Below are 16,164 nucleotides of genomic sequence, written 5' to 3'. Positions count from 1 at the left end.
ACACTAGCACCAGTTTTATATTAATTTGGAAGAAACTCCAATGCAATTATATGACGCCAAATAGGAGGTAGTAGGACTGTGAGCAGTAGATACTACAATTTAATTTTCTTTCCAGTGACGGTTCCATTTCAAAATTTAGACAAAACTGGCTGTTATAACATACAATACTGTTTCCACCACTCCTACATGCACTTTGAAGCTTTACAAAACTCTATAAATAACGTATTATAATATTATTAGAATATGAAACTATGGTCCAGCCATTTATTGCAGTACAATATATTTTTGCAGCCAAAATTAATAATCTTTCTCACTTGCGTCTCATCGGAGTAGCTTATCGAGAAAGGTATTAAAAATGGCAATTATTGTTCTAGACTGTTTATACTTAGCAGTGTTCACTATGACAATATATTTGGTCTTACAGGTATGTCTTCCCATGCTCCTGTATAAAGTTATGTTAAGACTATGTTTCGTAGTTTCATTCACACGATCTATTCAACAGAATTAATTCATATGTTTCGTATTTTCTGTAATTTTTATTTACTGACACACTACTAGTATTATGAAAGTAAAAAAAGTGATATAGTGTATTCTTTCTATTGTGGTAGTATGTATGGTTGTGCGTGGAGTGGATTTATTCTTTGGGCAGTTTAAGTAGCTGCATTTTGTCACAATTTCATTAATCATAATTAAACAGGATTTAAGAGAAACATTCAATACAACTGACAACTAAATTGGGGCGAATAGAATAATGAAAACTTAGAGAAATTATCCACAGAGGCATTAATTTTTCCTGTACATATATTTATTTGTAATTGCGTTTCAGTTTTCGTAAATGTTACCATTACATCCTGTTCATCAATACATTAAAAATGTTGAGTAATAAAAATACATTCTGTCAAATTCAAACTCCATTACGAGATCACATCGAAGCCACCCTCCTGACCTCATGTAGTACAAATTTAAAGCAACGATTTGAAATATTTATCAGGTCTCCATTTTGTTACAATAATTTAAACAATAGTTCTCAACTATTAACAACTACCATCATATTAACAACATATATAATTTTCTTTCACTTTGTAAAATCTACCAGATTGGTAAGTATATTCGAATAAAATAATGTAAAATTTATATTTTGAAAATATACGAAATAAAATATTCACATAATGCATGGATCGCTTAATCTAATTAGGGCCTCATTAAATTATAACTACAAATACATAATATACTATACAACGATAACACACCTCATACAATGTAATCAATTTTTTTCGATTTGTTTAGGAAAAACAAGAGAGACATCACCACTCTCTTACAATCCTATTTCCATGAAATATATAATATATTTCACTTAATTAAATATATCTTTTTGATGAATTAATTAGTAATAGAAGAGATTTTTAAATTTAACGAATTTACAGAAAATAAACTTTTCCAAGAATAAATTACTCATGTAAGGTATGACCTTTTTGTACAATATGTTTTCATTATTTGATTTGTTCACTATAATTCCAAGAAATTATTATACAATTAAAACAATTAATGATTGCAATGAATTTCGACATTTAAAATTACTCTATTCAGGTATTTTTAAGACCCTATCATCGTGAACCCTACATATTCCCGTTAAATAAAGCTTCTGATATAAATATCTTTACGCTCTTAGCACGATTCATAAAAACGGTACGATATGATGGCCCCGGATCCGCGGCGAGTCCTGGGCCGGCTCTGCCCCGAAGCCAATCCTCTGCTTCACCGTCTGTATATACTCCAGCACCGCCATGTAAATAAACTTGTACTGCGCCTCATTTTGAACCATACCAGACCGTTGATCCCTTACCATTTGCACGGTGCGATGTATGTCTATCTCGCAGTCGAACCCCTCTTTCCTTATTTGGTCCAGGATCATATCGATGACTATAAATGTTCCCGTTCTTCCAATTCCTGCCGAACAATGCACGCATACCACTGCCTGAACCGGCGGGTCTGCTCCAGTCATGATCTGTGTAAGTCTGGAGTTAACGTCCAACAAAATGTTGAGAACGCGATCCGGTTCAGATGGTACACCGTGATCGGGCCACGCCGTGAAATGAAAGTGGTATATGGTTCTCCTGGCGTTAGGCTCATCCTTCTTAGTTACTACGAAACGCCGCAGCGTGTAGTCCTGTGTCGACGATTCGGACTCGTTCAATATTGAATATTTTTTTATGACCTCAGTTTTATTCAAGTCGGGCCAATAACGCTCGCACTTCACCTTACCGCGCTCGATCTCTTTCGTCGTCATTATAATTATGCGTACATCTTCCTGCCATATCATGGACCAGAATTGGTAGATAGTAGTCGAAAGACAACCCTGCGTTGCTATATATACTTTGTTGTAAACATTTTCTGCAATAAGACTTTCGGCCTCGACTGTTGATTTTGGGATCGTAGTGTTGACATAATTTGGATTCGGCCGCAAGAGACTCGGTTCGAAAGTCGCAATATGCTTTTGAATTCCATTCCCGTGAGTTTTAGGGCTATCTTTCATTTTTTCCTCCATTACCACCACGCTAGAATATATTTGAGATGATTTATCTTTACTTCTACATGGCGTACTGTCTCGCATTGGCAAAGAAACATATTCAGTATTATCGGCATTGGAATCGCCTGATATTGACATGTTCTGATAATCGGAAGTCGAGTCAGGTATGTCACATCTAATATAATTTGCGTTGATGTAATCGGAGCCTGCCGGGCCATCGCTCGGTATATCTTTTAAAACAACACGAGTATGGTCAAACGGTATTATATTTTTATATCTGTTTTTCCTAATATTCTCAGGCTTAGAGCCTTCCATTCTGTCAAACAATTGTAAATTCTCCATCATTTGTAATGTTTCAAACTCTTCCCAGAAACCTTGTTTGTACGCCATGCTTTCGATTGGACCCTCGTTTTCTTTTTGAAGCTGTTTCACGCGTGTATAGAAATGGCGTACTTGAATTCGTGTAGCGTTGAACGGTTGAATTAGTCGCAACACTTCCCCCGTTGTCTCCACCATGGGGTAGTTCCGATAATGCTCTATCAGGCTTACCAAGTTGTCGAACTGCTGGCCTCCGCCTACATCATACTTATTATCCTGTCGGCGTATTATCACATGTGTAACCCTATCTCTCGTTCGGACAGATAATACGTAGTCACCGGGCTGCCGCTGTGACTCTCTGACCAGAAACGACCCGTTTTTTCCATTCTCTAGCATAATTCTCTCTGCTTCTTTGGCGGTCAGTTGTCCGTGGTACCACCGCTCGGTGGTGGGATCGGCGCAGTTCAGTGGAGTTTTTAGTCTAATAACATTTCCATTTTTCTCGCGGAGTTGTCCCTGGTTGTCCATGTAATACTGCACCAGTTCCGATAATGTAGCAAACTTCTCGCCGCCGTATAGATCCAGAAATTCGCCATTATTTTGAATTTTGATGTGGGTAACCTCGTTCCCTCTCCGTACGGATAGAGTAAAGTCACCCTTATTACTCATGCTAGGCCTCGCTAAAAAGCATCCATCCCGACCACGCTCCATCAGCAGCTTTTCTGCGTCCATACCGTTTAGCGCCGGATGGAACCATCTTCGGGTGATCATCTTACACTAACAAAAAGCACCACGTGGTTATAATACCTTAAGTATCTATCAGATTAATGTTCTTCCGTCTTGGTTCTCAACGCTCCATGCATCCTCTCCACTCATCTGTAAATAATAGCAATACAAAATATGTCACTATATTGTATAACACAATGGAAATATAGTAAACGTTTAAGACAACTTGTTACTTATCATCTTAATATGTTGTATATATATTGTACAATATGAGGACTTAACGGCTATTGTTTTAAACAATAAAGATATTCTATTCATAGCACCAGGAAAAGTTTGTAATATATATAATATTATCTTGTGTTTCTAATTAATGTTATGGTAATTTTCTTTAATTATTGTGTTAATGAGATTTGGTAGGGATTCTCCTTTATATTATTTTTTCTCAGGACAATTAACACAGCGCCATCTAGTCCCAAGATAAGCAAAGCTTATGTTATGGATCTAGACAATCTTATATGAACACATTAGATATACAGATATACATTTTCTTTTGTAAATACATATACATTATACGTAGAAAACACCCAGACGAACCCTCGACCATCGGACGTGAAGCGGTATGCAAAACAGCTATACAAATTCCTCGACGCAATTTCGAAAGAGGGGATTGTTTATTATTTAAGGGATGATAATGGAATGGTACCCTCGCCTGCGCTAACGGTATACGCTGGCGGGGCACCAGGATAGGAGGATGACGTCAGGTTAGTTAGCCCATCGTGGCAAATTCACCAAGAATTTAACATGACGGTTTCCAAGAGGAATCGCGTGGTCAAGGTCAACCTGACATGGTACATTGTTAGCAATGGTCATATCAGCACTAATGCTAACAAAGTTTATTTTATACCGCAATGGTAAGCGCTTATCGTGACCTAAGACCTAATGTCTGAAATGTCAGGGATGTTACATGTGAGTTGCCAACCCTTAAGAAACCTTTTTAAGAAGGGTATATCCCTTATTGAAAAAACCATGCTGTAGTCTCTAGAGAAAACCTCGGCAGGTTGTTCATTCTACAAAGCAATAGGTTTCAGAGTGTGGATGAATTCACATTTATAGGTTTCCAGTGTGAATGTAAAATATATATACAATTTTTTTTATATGGTACATTGTAATGGCGACTATTGATATATTGTATGTTGGAGGACAATTCTTCACAAATTTCGCCTGAAAATCATCATTATAAAATTCAAGTGAATTCTCTGAATGCTAGTTAGTCCACAGAATACACTAGAATTTGTATGTGATGATGTCATGGGCATTCTATCAACTTTGACTGGTATAAACAGCATATATTCAGAATATATTAAGAACATATGCAGAGACTAAGAGTATATTAAAACTAACTAACAAAAGAAGTGTTATTAGTGTCAAATTTAGAGACAAAATTAATCTAATAACAATAAAGGAAACAATTAAAACTTTGAAAAATTTTAATTGTTGAAACCACTTTATCTAAGAAGTGAAGGTGTACAGGCCAAATGAAAGATGGGAAGACAATATTACGAAGGCAGCAGGAAAAGTTGGAGTCAAAGAACAAAGGACCGTAATCTATGAAGAAACTTCCAGGAAGCCTTTGTCACATCACAACAAACTATTAACATTCGGAAGGAAAAAAACAATTGATTATTATATATAAACCAAATATAAATTATATATAAACCAATAGAACACAGTTAATACAAAATATATAATAATATACATATAATTAGAAAAATTGTAACCTTTAAAGTTAACAGTCATAAATGCTATTATTATAAATATATGGTACATATATTTTATACTAGCTGTGCCCATGGTTTAACCTGCGTGAAATTTATAGCCTATATGTTATTCTGATGTGAAAGAGTAACAAACATACATCCATACTCACAAACTTATGTTTATAATGATAATAATAAGATATCTCCCTTTTTAAAGGGGTAATAAATTGCAAGTGTGGATGATTTTCAAAATCAAACAAGGATGATGAAAATGATGAAACCTAAAAACATTTTTTACAATACAGCCTGTGTTACGAATCACATCTTTCTGTAACAAATCTATTGTAGAGGAGCAGATTTGCAACATGTCTAGGTGTTCCCCAAGACATAGTATAATTCCTGTAGATAACTGAATATATGGTCAGTACAGATTACTAGACCATTAATAGATAAAAAAATATATTTATTTAACTTTTACTCTTTCACTCCAAAACATTATCAATATATTTATTTGCGACTACTTTATTACGCATGTTTGACAAGAAGGGGAGTGGATCGTATGTAATATGGATTAGTGGCCCTATTGCTAGTGATGTACCATGTCAGGTTGACCATCATGTGGTTCCTGGTTCCTCCATGGAAGTAATTGTGGATAATTCCTACTAAATGGCCATATAACTGGAACATAACGACCCTGACAGTAACAGTTGATGTTTTAGTTCTTTTTAATGTATTTAAGGAGACTGTAAAAGTAAAATCAATGTAATGATTTATTGGTAGAGATTGCTGTATAAAATTTTAAATTGTTAAATTAATTAATATGTCATAGAATACTTTCTAAACTTAAAAAATATATTCACTAATATTTTCTGGCTGACAATACTGAAGACTTATGGTAAATTTTATGCATATATAGCCTAGCTTAGCCTTAGATGATTAAAAATAAAAATATGTAATAAATGATTTAAAAAAATCAAAATATACATATTGAGTTTAAATTCACTAGAGTTTGATTTTAATATATGTTTAGAAATATTTTAAAACATCCTAATAAAATTACAAATAATAAAAAATTTCAAGTTTTTAATGTCAATACTAAATATCCTAAAAAATAAACAGTATGTTATTTGTTCTTTATCCATAGTGTATCATATATATTTAAAAAAATGGATTAATGCAAGGCATATTTGATTTTTATGTATATTATTTATTGCACTATGAATGCTTATATTTATTAATTTTACTTAGAGTAATACTAATGTAATGTTATCAATGCAGATAAATATTTTTAATTTTAGTGAATACAATTATTTCAACAAATTTTATGTAAGTCAAATACTACAAATTTATAACAAATTACATGGATGTAAAATTATAAATTGAATATACTAATATTTATAAACAATGACAATTAACAGGAAAAGTTGTTAAAAAAGGTACATTTACAATAATTGTAGACAATCGCTATATATACAACAATATGTATGGACATGTCTATGTACTTGGGTGAAACGCACAAACGCACCATTAAGTACTTCTAAGAACTAAATAATGCTATGTATTAATGAAACGAGACGATAATTGTGCTGACAACACTTAAAACTTACCTCATAAAGGCACCCGTGCTGCGAATTGTACTTATTATTCACTAAAATAGGTATACTATAGATCGACCTGCTGTTGCTATGCTGACTTAAGAATTTTTTTTGAAACACCGTTTTCAAGGGCGTATTCTTTAATGCCCAGTTACACGCGTACTTTTAGTTAGAGTTAAAGGTTTAACACAAGATGTAATGTAGTAATGAAGTGATTAATCAAAATAAATTCAGAAACTAAATTATTTTTACACAAAAAGCAGAAAAATTAATATGATCGGATCGTGCCTGCGGTAATGTCACAAAAACTTATTTTATTTCCTCGGTTAGTACTGATTGTCAGTGTCACTTGTCAAGTGCTGTGCTGTCTTGTCGCGACGGCTGTCATTTGGGTATTTTTACGGCACTAATGTCGCTCCATTTTTTATTAGTGGCAATCTGTTGGCAGGTTATGGAAAAATAAAGCTACTAAACTGTTACTTTATCGGAGAGAAAAATATTGGGGTAATAAAAACCGTTTAAAGAGTACAAATCAATAGTCCGCTTTAATATATAATAATTGTGTTAACAATAAAATTATTTATCATTTTCAGGGCACATAGATTTTTGAGATTTTCCGAAGTAACTGGATATAACTTTCCTAACAGCAACCCTTTTACTTTGACCACTTGAACATTCTCCTTGTTGATTTTCAGATTTATTCCAATGTTCAGCAAAACTTTGCCTTCTAAAAATTTTTCCCAAAGATTGCCACTTTTGCTCTGGACTGATATCTTTATTCTCGAAATTTTGTTTGCTTTCGGAAGGTAGGTCTCCCTGAAATATAAAAATTAAATACTAAAAAATTCTGTAATATTAAGTTAAATTTAAAAAACATTGTTTCTACCTGATTTTCAAAACAACATCACAGGTTTATTATATTTCCGTAGACTATTTTTATTTTAATTTGTTCATATTATTAAAGGAAAAGAACTGTAAGAAAAAATATTATTGCTTGCCCTATAGGCTTGCCCGAATAGTTCTTATAGACGATACATAATTATATCTCTTGCCTAAGCATCTCTTTACAGTAATCATAATATTGTTTTGTATAAAAAGTTCTTAGGCCGTTACTTAGTCAATATGAGTAATAATAGTAATTTTAATGCTATAGGTTTATTATAATCTCCAATTATTCGTGAGAGAGAGAGAGAGAGCTTTATACCACCCACTCATTGTTTAGTATAGATTCCATTTAGAATTGATCAAATAAAAATGTTAAATAATAGAATTAATATAGGTCTCTTACATCATTTGATTTCGTCGAACGAAGTTGATTGCGAAAGAAATTAGTAATAGATTTTTTCCATGTTTTTGGATTTTTATAGGAACTTAATTCCATGCTACCAGCACCTTCAATATGATGTTTTTTATTTTTCTTGGGACATGTTCTCTCTTCATCTTTAGTAACACTTTCTTTTATTGGAAACTCACCATCCGGGCGCAACATTTTAATTACGATACAATTCTTTTCACATAAAAGTTTCAAAATTAATATTAATCCAATGTATTATTTCTTTAAAATCATAACAGCATTTGTTCCATAATTCCAGATTCTAAATGTCAAGTTTGAATTTAGAAATGTTATTATATTTATTTTTATTTTACTTTAGGGGTTCTTCTATGATAACGAAAATGAAATAGTTATTACATAAATTAAATACACAATTATGTAATAATGTGTATATGTGCCTGATTATTTTAAATTTATGATAACAAATAAATATGTTTGAAACAATATTTACTAAAATAAACGTAGTGATTATTTACTCAGAAGCCAATATTTTATTTTAATAAAGGCAACACAGCGTACTACTCGAAATGCACGGGAATTTAAAAAGCGAGTAGAAAGGCGGCAAAAAACATTTGAAATATAATTATTTAAAATTTACCATTTTACGAATAATTTAAATATAGTAGTAATTGTAATTTCGTCCTGATGGCTACCGCAATGACTTCGATGTCTCAAGTATGTATTAATACTATTATTGCGTACAATTCATTGGTCGATACATATTAAATTTTGGCAAACTATTCACAGGTTTTATTAGACTCGACAAAAGTATTTCCTAAGCAAGTAACGGAAAATTATACGAGTTCTGTTAATTATATGAAACAGTTAACAGTTGTAGCTATAAGTACGATAACATTTTTGAAAAATGCATTCCCCGATGACAGCTATTCGTTGGAACATTTCGGAGGTCTCAAATTAAGAATATTGAAGAAGAACTGTACTAATGATTTAGCTAATTTCTTGAGTACGGCACTTACTCAAGCCTTTGACGCGTTTGATAAGAAATATGTAGGTATATAAATAAATCATATTTTTAAGTTTTTGAACTCCGAATTCCACTGCATTTTTATGTGGGCCGGTTTGAATGATTCCTTTTATATTCAATAGGTTTACTGTCATCTGGTTCCCATACTAATTTAGTTCTAATTGAAATTACAAACATTGTGTTATGAACGATGAATGAAATATGACTATGTTTCCTAATTAAGAATAATTGGTTAGATTCATTGAAGTTTCCGTACAATTGAAACGGATGTCAGTTATTTAATTCGTTAACCGCAGCTTACCTACAATATTCGCTGGTTATTTATTTATTTATTAAAACTTTAATGCACATAATTGAAAGTACATATGGCGGACTTAACACCATGCGGCATTATCTACCAGTCAACCATGGGTGGTGCAGAGAATAATTGGTGGCGGTGCAAATATAAAAAATATATTAAACGATACACATAAAAATATATATGAATAAATAACTACATATATATATATATATATACATACATAAACCATACATAAATACATATTTAATAATCTGACAATGAAATATCATGTACTGCCACAATAATGGAAATAAAAAAAAAACGTATACGTAAAAATAAAAAACAATGAGAAAACAGGACACAGGTTACAAGTTTAAATAATGTTCCCGTAATTTACGTTTGAAAGAAAATCTACTCGTCGTTCCAAAGTTTGATTGCCTGAATGACGAAAGAATATTGGACGAAACCAGACAAATGAGCCGGGATATGAAGTAATAATTTTCTAGTAGTGCGAAGAGAGCGATTGGTGTTGTCCCCATGGAAATGAAATTTGCTGCTAATGTATTCAGGATAGTTTGGATCGTTTGGTTATCTGTTGTTTCCGCGGGATATTTTATAAATAAATAACTCTGTACAATTAATACAGCGCCATCTAGTCCTACGGTAAGCAGATTGTGGTATAGGTAGGTCCTAGACAACTACACACTACTAGACAACTAAACTAGACAAATAAATACTTTGATATTTTTTTGTAAATACATACATAATAGAATATAACAGAATAGTCAAATCATTTATTCAAATAAACTTACATTGAACCGCTTTTGAATAGTCATCACTTTTTTTTCAATCTACCGCTCATTCGGAAAGCTGTCTCATTAATACTAATAATAATAATCTCAGAACAATTCACACAGCGCCACCTAGACCCAAGTTAAGCTTGCTAAAGCTTGTGTTATGGGTACTAGATAACTGATACATATACATAGATATATTTTTTTTGTAAATATATACATATTATATATAGAAAACACCCAGACCGATACAAACAATCATACTCATCAATACAAATATTTGTGTCGTGCGAGGAATCGAACCCGCGACCATCGGTCGTAAAGCGGTATGCTAGACCACAAGACCACCGAGGACGTCGAATGAGCAATAATATACATAGAAAACAGACCGATACAAACAATCATACTCATGAATATAAATGTTAGCACCGTGCGAGGAATCAAACCCGCCTACGGAAGTAAAGCGGTGTGCTAAACCGCTAGACCACCGGGGCTGTCAATTAATAACTGTAATTTTAGTTACAGCAATTAGCACTATGTTTCTATGAAGGCGAGTGTAGTACTGACAATTTAGTAGAGTACCATATATTTGAGTATACTTATAACAAGGACATGGTGACCATGAATGTACGGTCCAAATCTCGGGACAGTGCCCCACGCACTAATAAGTACACCCTGGAGAACATAAGGGAGAGTACGGTGCACCTGATCAGGGCTTGTGTGGTGCTGATGCAGACCAGCAACCAGAGTCTGCCCCCGGATTATGACGTCAGTCTACGACTCTATTACAATCAGGGTAAGTCGTAAAATAACTATAGTTTATCTGTATTAGATGTTCCCCAAAGGAAGTTCATTTCCTTATATTATATGCATGTCTTTTTTATTCCTGTAGTACACAACTATCTACAAATCTACCCTAATATTATAAATCTGAAGAGTTTGTTTTTTGTTTGAACGCGCTAATCTCGGTAACTATTGATAACCACGCGAACGAAATCGCGGACACAGCTAGTGTAATTAATATGTTTATAATATGTATGTTATAACATTTCCCTGATAATCTAAAGTGGTAAAAAAAATGAACTTATACTTATATATTGAAGTCGGTTAAATCCAAATTAAAAATATACATCAGAATAACATAAGCCTATAAATTTCACGCCGGATGACCTCGCGGGCGCAGTTAGTCAGTAATAATTGTTATTACTGATTAGATGCCCCTGAAGACTACCAAGCGCCAGGGTACGTTGCCGAAGGTGAAGACCATTTAGAAGCGTCCTCGACTCTTGGAGAAGTCATCCAGCTCGGTTGTGTGAAGACGCCGTTCCACAGCCTCACAGCTAGTTCCTTCTTCAAAGACAACCTCCGCGCCAGCCATGAAGCTATTGTGAGTAAACCTATTTATTTCGGGTTCATATAATTTTTAGAATAATATTGGTACCTCATTATTACAATAATAGTGCACCATTCCATTATCATAATTAAAAAAAAGATTTTAATGATGATAATGGAATGGTGCACTCGACTGTGCTAACGGTTTACAATGGCGGGGCACTAGTGGATGATGATAAGATGAGCATGAGGTCAGGTTTGTTAGTCCATCATGGCAAATCTATTATGACGTTATCACGATGGTTTCCAGGCAAAACAGCGTAGTCAAAACGTCGAGAGAAAAAACGTTTATTTATCTAAATATTACCAATATAAACTATCTGTTGATTTGAATTTACAAACAGACACTTAAATTTTATTTATTTTAATAGATAGTAAATTATTTATGTATTTACCAGAGATAAAATATGTAGGTGCAATAGCAATAGTTGTTCATAATAGAGAAAATAAACTGGCTTAAAAAAAAGAAATTCAGTTGAGTTTCTTGCCAGTTCTTCTTTATTGAATCAATGTATAATGAATTGGACTATAGGGAAAAATATTAATACAAAAAATTCGATGGCATCAAAACATAGGCGGCTAAAATGTTCTATGTGAAGAAATGATTTTTGAATTCGAATTTAAGTATTTCTATCAGTTGTCTAGTACCCATAATACAAGCCCTGCTTGTATAAAATCTACCACGGTAAATTTATTTACATTTCAGCCTTCACCTAATCCGCCAATGATGTCGCAGACTCAATATGAAGAACTTGCAAGTAAGTAGACTTTGAACCTTATGACATGAGCAGTAGGAGTGTTCATCAGCTTTGTAGATCTACCATTTTTAAGTGACTGGACCACCTAATAGCAACAGTCTTCTATATAAGACAACACTGCAAACATCACGTCGCTGCGTGACATCAAATTTATTCAGAAGTACCTACTTATTGTATAAAGTTACGTTTTACATTAGTTTACAGAATAATATTATTTTGTAAACTTAGCATTAGTACTATTGGTACTATAAGAGGACAATGACACGCCTTAACCTCTTATAGTGCCTACAAAAGTATGTTACAGCTACATAAAGACCTATTTTTATACAGTGAAGAAATATGATTAAAAAATATGTTTTTTAACAATGCTACCAGCATAGTTTAAAAAAAAACAGCATTAATTTTTTTTAAACGGCACTAGTAATATATATATGGAACTAAGATATTGATAACCAATAACATAGTTGACCCAGTAAACTATATTTGACATAGATGTAACATAAAGTTAATCGACTGCATTATCTGCAGACACGAACGTGCCACCACTGCGGTGTCCGTGCAACAATTACGACGGTCTCGATGTTCGCGACACTCCGTTAATCACTTGCATGTAAGTGAACTAACTAACACTGGTAACTACAAAATAAAAATGATAAAAAAAACAGTCCCAATTATAGTATTACCACTTAAGTTAGAATAAGTTAATTTAAATACATATATTATTATTATAAATTTTATTTTAATCCCTAGCTTAGGTTTTTGAGAATATAAGCCAGTTTTAGAAACTCGCCCCAAGATTTGTAATTCAATTTGTTTTTTTATTCGTCCTTCGACCCGGACTCGTGTTAGTGTGTTTTAGTTCGAAACTGTGTATCTGTCAGTTTATTTTCACTATTAAGTAGAAAAACTGTAAAGATCTTAATGAAATTTGATGTAAACATAGATTGCGTCACGTGAACATAGATAGTTTTTCCCAGTATAGGGTAAATATTGTCAATTGTTAGCTTACTTCAGATGGTCGCGGCTTTTTAATCCATAGAAAGTTTATAATATCATCATCATCGCAGCCCGGAAGACGTCCACTGCTGGACATAGGCCTCCCCCAAAGATCTCCACGACGATCGGTCCTGCGTTGCTCGCATCCAATGCCTTGTTTATAATATAATTACATGATAAACTGATTACTTATATAAAATTTGTTTGTTTTGACTGTATGTAACGTACCTAGGTACTGCAACACACAGCAGCATGCTGTATGTTTCGGCCTGGTGGGCGAGAATTTGGGGCAGTCGCACCAACACTGCTGCTGCGACTGCGCAGACGACGACGCCACCAGGAACTCCACAGACCCAGGACTCACGCCGCTCTCCATTGTGAAGAGAGAGGTACGTAAATCTAAATGTAAGTTGGACTCTATTCTTCGCATTTAGTCTCTCTGGGCCGTTAGCCTGCGTGTAGAAGTGCAGAAGCCTCCTGGTGTCTGTACAGGCTTCGTGGAGTGACCTCTTTATAAACTGTAATTTCATACTCCTCCGTCCGCACAATTTTCATAAAAAGGTGTTTATATCAGAGGGGAGAGGGGTTTCAGAGGAGCATCCTTCCGCGTACCCTTAAATTGTGGAATAAACGATGAATGTCGGGAAAACCTCGGCAGGTACCGAGGGTTTCTCGAGAGATTACAGCATGGGGTTTTTAAGAAGGATATATTAAGGTTAAGAAGCCTCAGGTCCATCACAAGGTCGGTAACGCGCACGTGACTCTCCTGGTATTTCAGGCGTTAATAGGTTAACTGTTTACCATCACATGGGCAATATTTTTTTATAAAGGGTTTTGTACTATTGTCAGGTGCTAAGACCTGTAGCACTGCGACCTGCATAGATCTATAGTGCTCGCCCTTTTTCAAAGTTCGCTACCTACCCGTCACGGACAAAGAATTGAAGGATATTTTTAGGAGCGGTGGTTCTATCTCCTCAGAACAGAGTGTAATCTCAAAGGAGATGTTTAATTTATGCATGAATGGGATATAAGCACATAGGATGTGTAGTGGTTTGTCAGCTTTTTCTCTTCTTCTTGCTTGTTGGACCAATAAGTAATATAAAAAAATGGAATACGAAAAACAAATTTGGTTCGTTATAGTGTACATGTATGTTCCGCCGCGCGTTATCGTGGTGCAGCATTCTGATGGCAAAGGAAGAGATCATCACTGGATCTCAACTCGCAGCGCAGCTAGGCCTTCGGCCGCAGTTCGCGACCAAACTTGTGAAACGTTTCGCCATCTTCGGCATCATCCAACAACAGCCGAGTTATACGTATGTCACATGTTATTGTAATCTTTATTTAGTAAAGTCCCGGGAATTGCGGAGTTTCCCTCTCTGCCACACGATGGACCCGGCATCCCCACGGTGAATCCATGCCAATCCATGGATGTTTGAGACGTAATTCTTAGCATTGTGAGAAGTACGTCTCAAATATTAAAGTTATAGCGGAAGCTACTTCATTTTATATCTAAAGTATAGTATATAATTCTTCCGCTTACATCTTAAACTACGCAACGGATTTTAATGCAGTTTTCAGCTATAGATAGAGTGATTCACGAGAAAGGTTCATACGTATAATACACGTACCCGTGCGAAGCCTGGGCGTGTAGTGTGTGTGTAGTGCTAGTAAATATTAAATGTTCATTTTTGTGTGAAAAAATTGCTTTCAGAAATAATATTGTAGAAATTTGTATATTTGAAATTTTTTACAAGTTCATTGGAAAAGAATAAGAGCTGAGTTTCTTGTCAGTTCCTGTCATCTTGAAATTACTCCCAACTGACGGTAGATTCGACATATCAAGAACCATAAATAGTCTTAGATGAATAAAGATATTTAGATTTTTTTATTTTGTTTATTAATTATTATTTAAATTAATTACCGTAGAATTTCTACTACCAGCCAATTATTAAATAGCATATTTATTACCTAAATATTCACAGCATGGCAACACCATTGAAAATAAACGAGGAACAACTAAACTCAACTATGGAGAAATTCTTCCATAACTCACCAATCAGAATCGTGGACCGACTTCTAGCTGAAACATTCGGATCTCAAGAGAGCCAACCAGACCCAGTTGGAGAAGTACTCGGCCCGATGGAGAAGGTGAGCCTTCAGAACGCATCCAAACTTGGCCGGGTTATAGATAATCCAGGCTTGAAGCCGACAGCTACGGAAGATTCAACCTTATTGCAGTATAAAGAAGCTCTAATATCCAACTATGAAAGAGAAGAAGAACTGCCACTGAGTGGGTCCCATAACCCTATAAAAGATATGGACAGTCTAGGGAAAACGTCTTATAAAAGGAAATTGGATGATAAAGAAGATAAATCCAAGCGTAGATCCGGGGTTAGGACAAAGAAAGCTAAAAATAGAGTCTAAATGTCAGATTCTGGATTTTTTTATTACATTATTTCGTAATTTCATTTAATTTTTAAATTTTATTTTTTATACATTCCATTTATAAGTTTAAATATAAATGTATCTTAATGTGTCGTTTGAATGCTAATAAATATTATAATGAACGTGTAATCATTTGTTTTTTAATTAAGTGTATATACCTATACCTAAAAATAATGCATATAACAAATGAGATGAGTGTGAATAAGAGTTTTATATTTAAGACTAGCGACTCGTCCTGGTTTCGCACGGATGCGTTAT

At 34.2% G+C, this 16,164-nt stretch overlaps 4 protein-coding genes across 4 annotated transcripts in view; 2 read left to right on the top strand and 2 right to left on the bottom strand.

The window, feature by feature from the left end:
* Window positions 1-16,164, top strand: part of LOC131852820 (protein yippee-like 5) — a 519,555-nt gene that overhangs the window by 9,463 nt on the left and 493,928 nt on the right. The window lies entirely within an intron of this gene.
* On the bottom strand, window positions 1,571-7,232 carry LOC131852764 (tyrosine-protein phosphatase corkscrew-like). The gene is made up of 2 exons (XM_059203485.1): window positions 6,936-7,232; window positions 1,571-3,721 (listed from the first exon to the last, which is right to left on the bottom strand). Exon 2 carries the CDS (start codon window positions 3,614-3,616, stop codon window positions 1,676-1,678), a length of 1,941 nt encoding a protein of 646 aa, XP_059059468.1. The 5' UTR covers window positions 3,617-3,721; window positions 6,936-7,232; the 3' UTR covers window positions 1,571-1,675.
* Window positions 7,452-8,530, bottom strand: LOC131852767 (uncharacterized). Its single transcript, XM_059203489.1, has 2 exons — window positions 8,212-8,530; window positions 7,452-7,739 (listed from the first exon to the last, which is right to left on the bottom strand). Exons 1-2 carry the CDS (start codon window positions 8,410-8,412, stop codon window positions 7,500-7,502), a joined length of 441 nt encoding a protein of 146 aa, XP_059059472.1. The 5' UTR covers window positions 8,413-8,530; the 3' UTR covers window positions 7,452-7,499.
* LOC131852768 (uncharacterized) lies at window positions 8,843-15,916 on the top strand. Its single transcript, XM_059203490.1, is given in 9 exon segments — window positions 8,843-8,931; window positions 9,004-9,264; window positions 10,835-11,111; window positions 11,530-11,702; window positions 12,414-12,465; window positions 12,958-13,075; window positions 13,694-13,850; window positions 14,602-14,774; window positions 15,444-15,916. Coding segments are annotated over 9 exon segments (1,683 nt in total). The 5' UTR covers window positions 8,843-8,901; the 3' UTR covers window positions 15,886-15,916.

This window comes from Achroia grisella, unplaced genomic scaffold, assembly GCF_030625045.1.
Source record: "Achroia grisella isolate CSIRO2021 unplaced genomic scaffold, CSIRO_AGI_Agris_v1 utg862, whole genome shotgun sequence".
Classification (NCBI taxonomy): domain Eukaryota; kingdom Metazoa; phylum Arthropoda; class Insecta; order Lepidoptera; family Pyralidae; genus Achroia; species Achroia grisella.
This window is presented reverse-complemented; position numbering and strand designations above follow the sequence as displayed.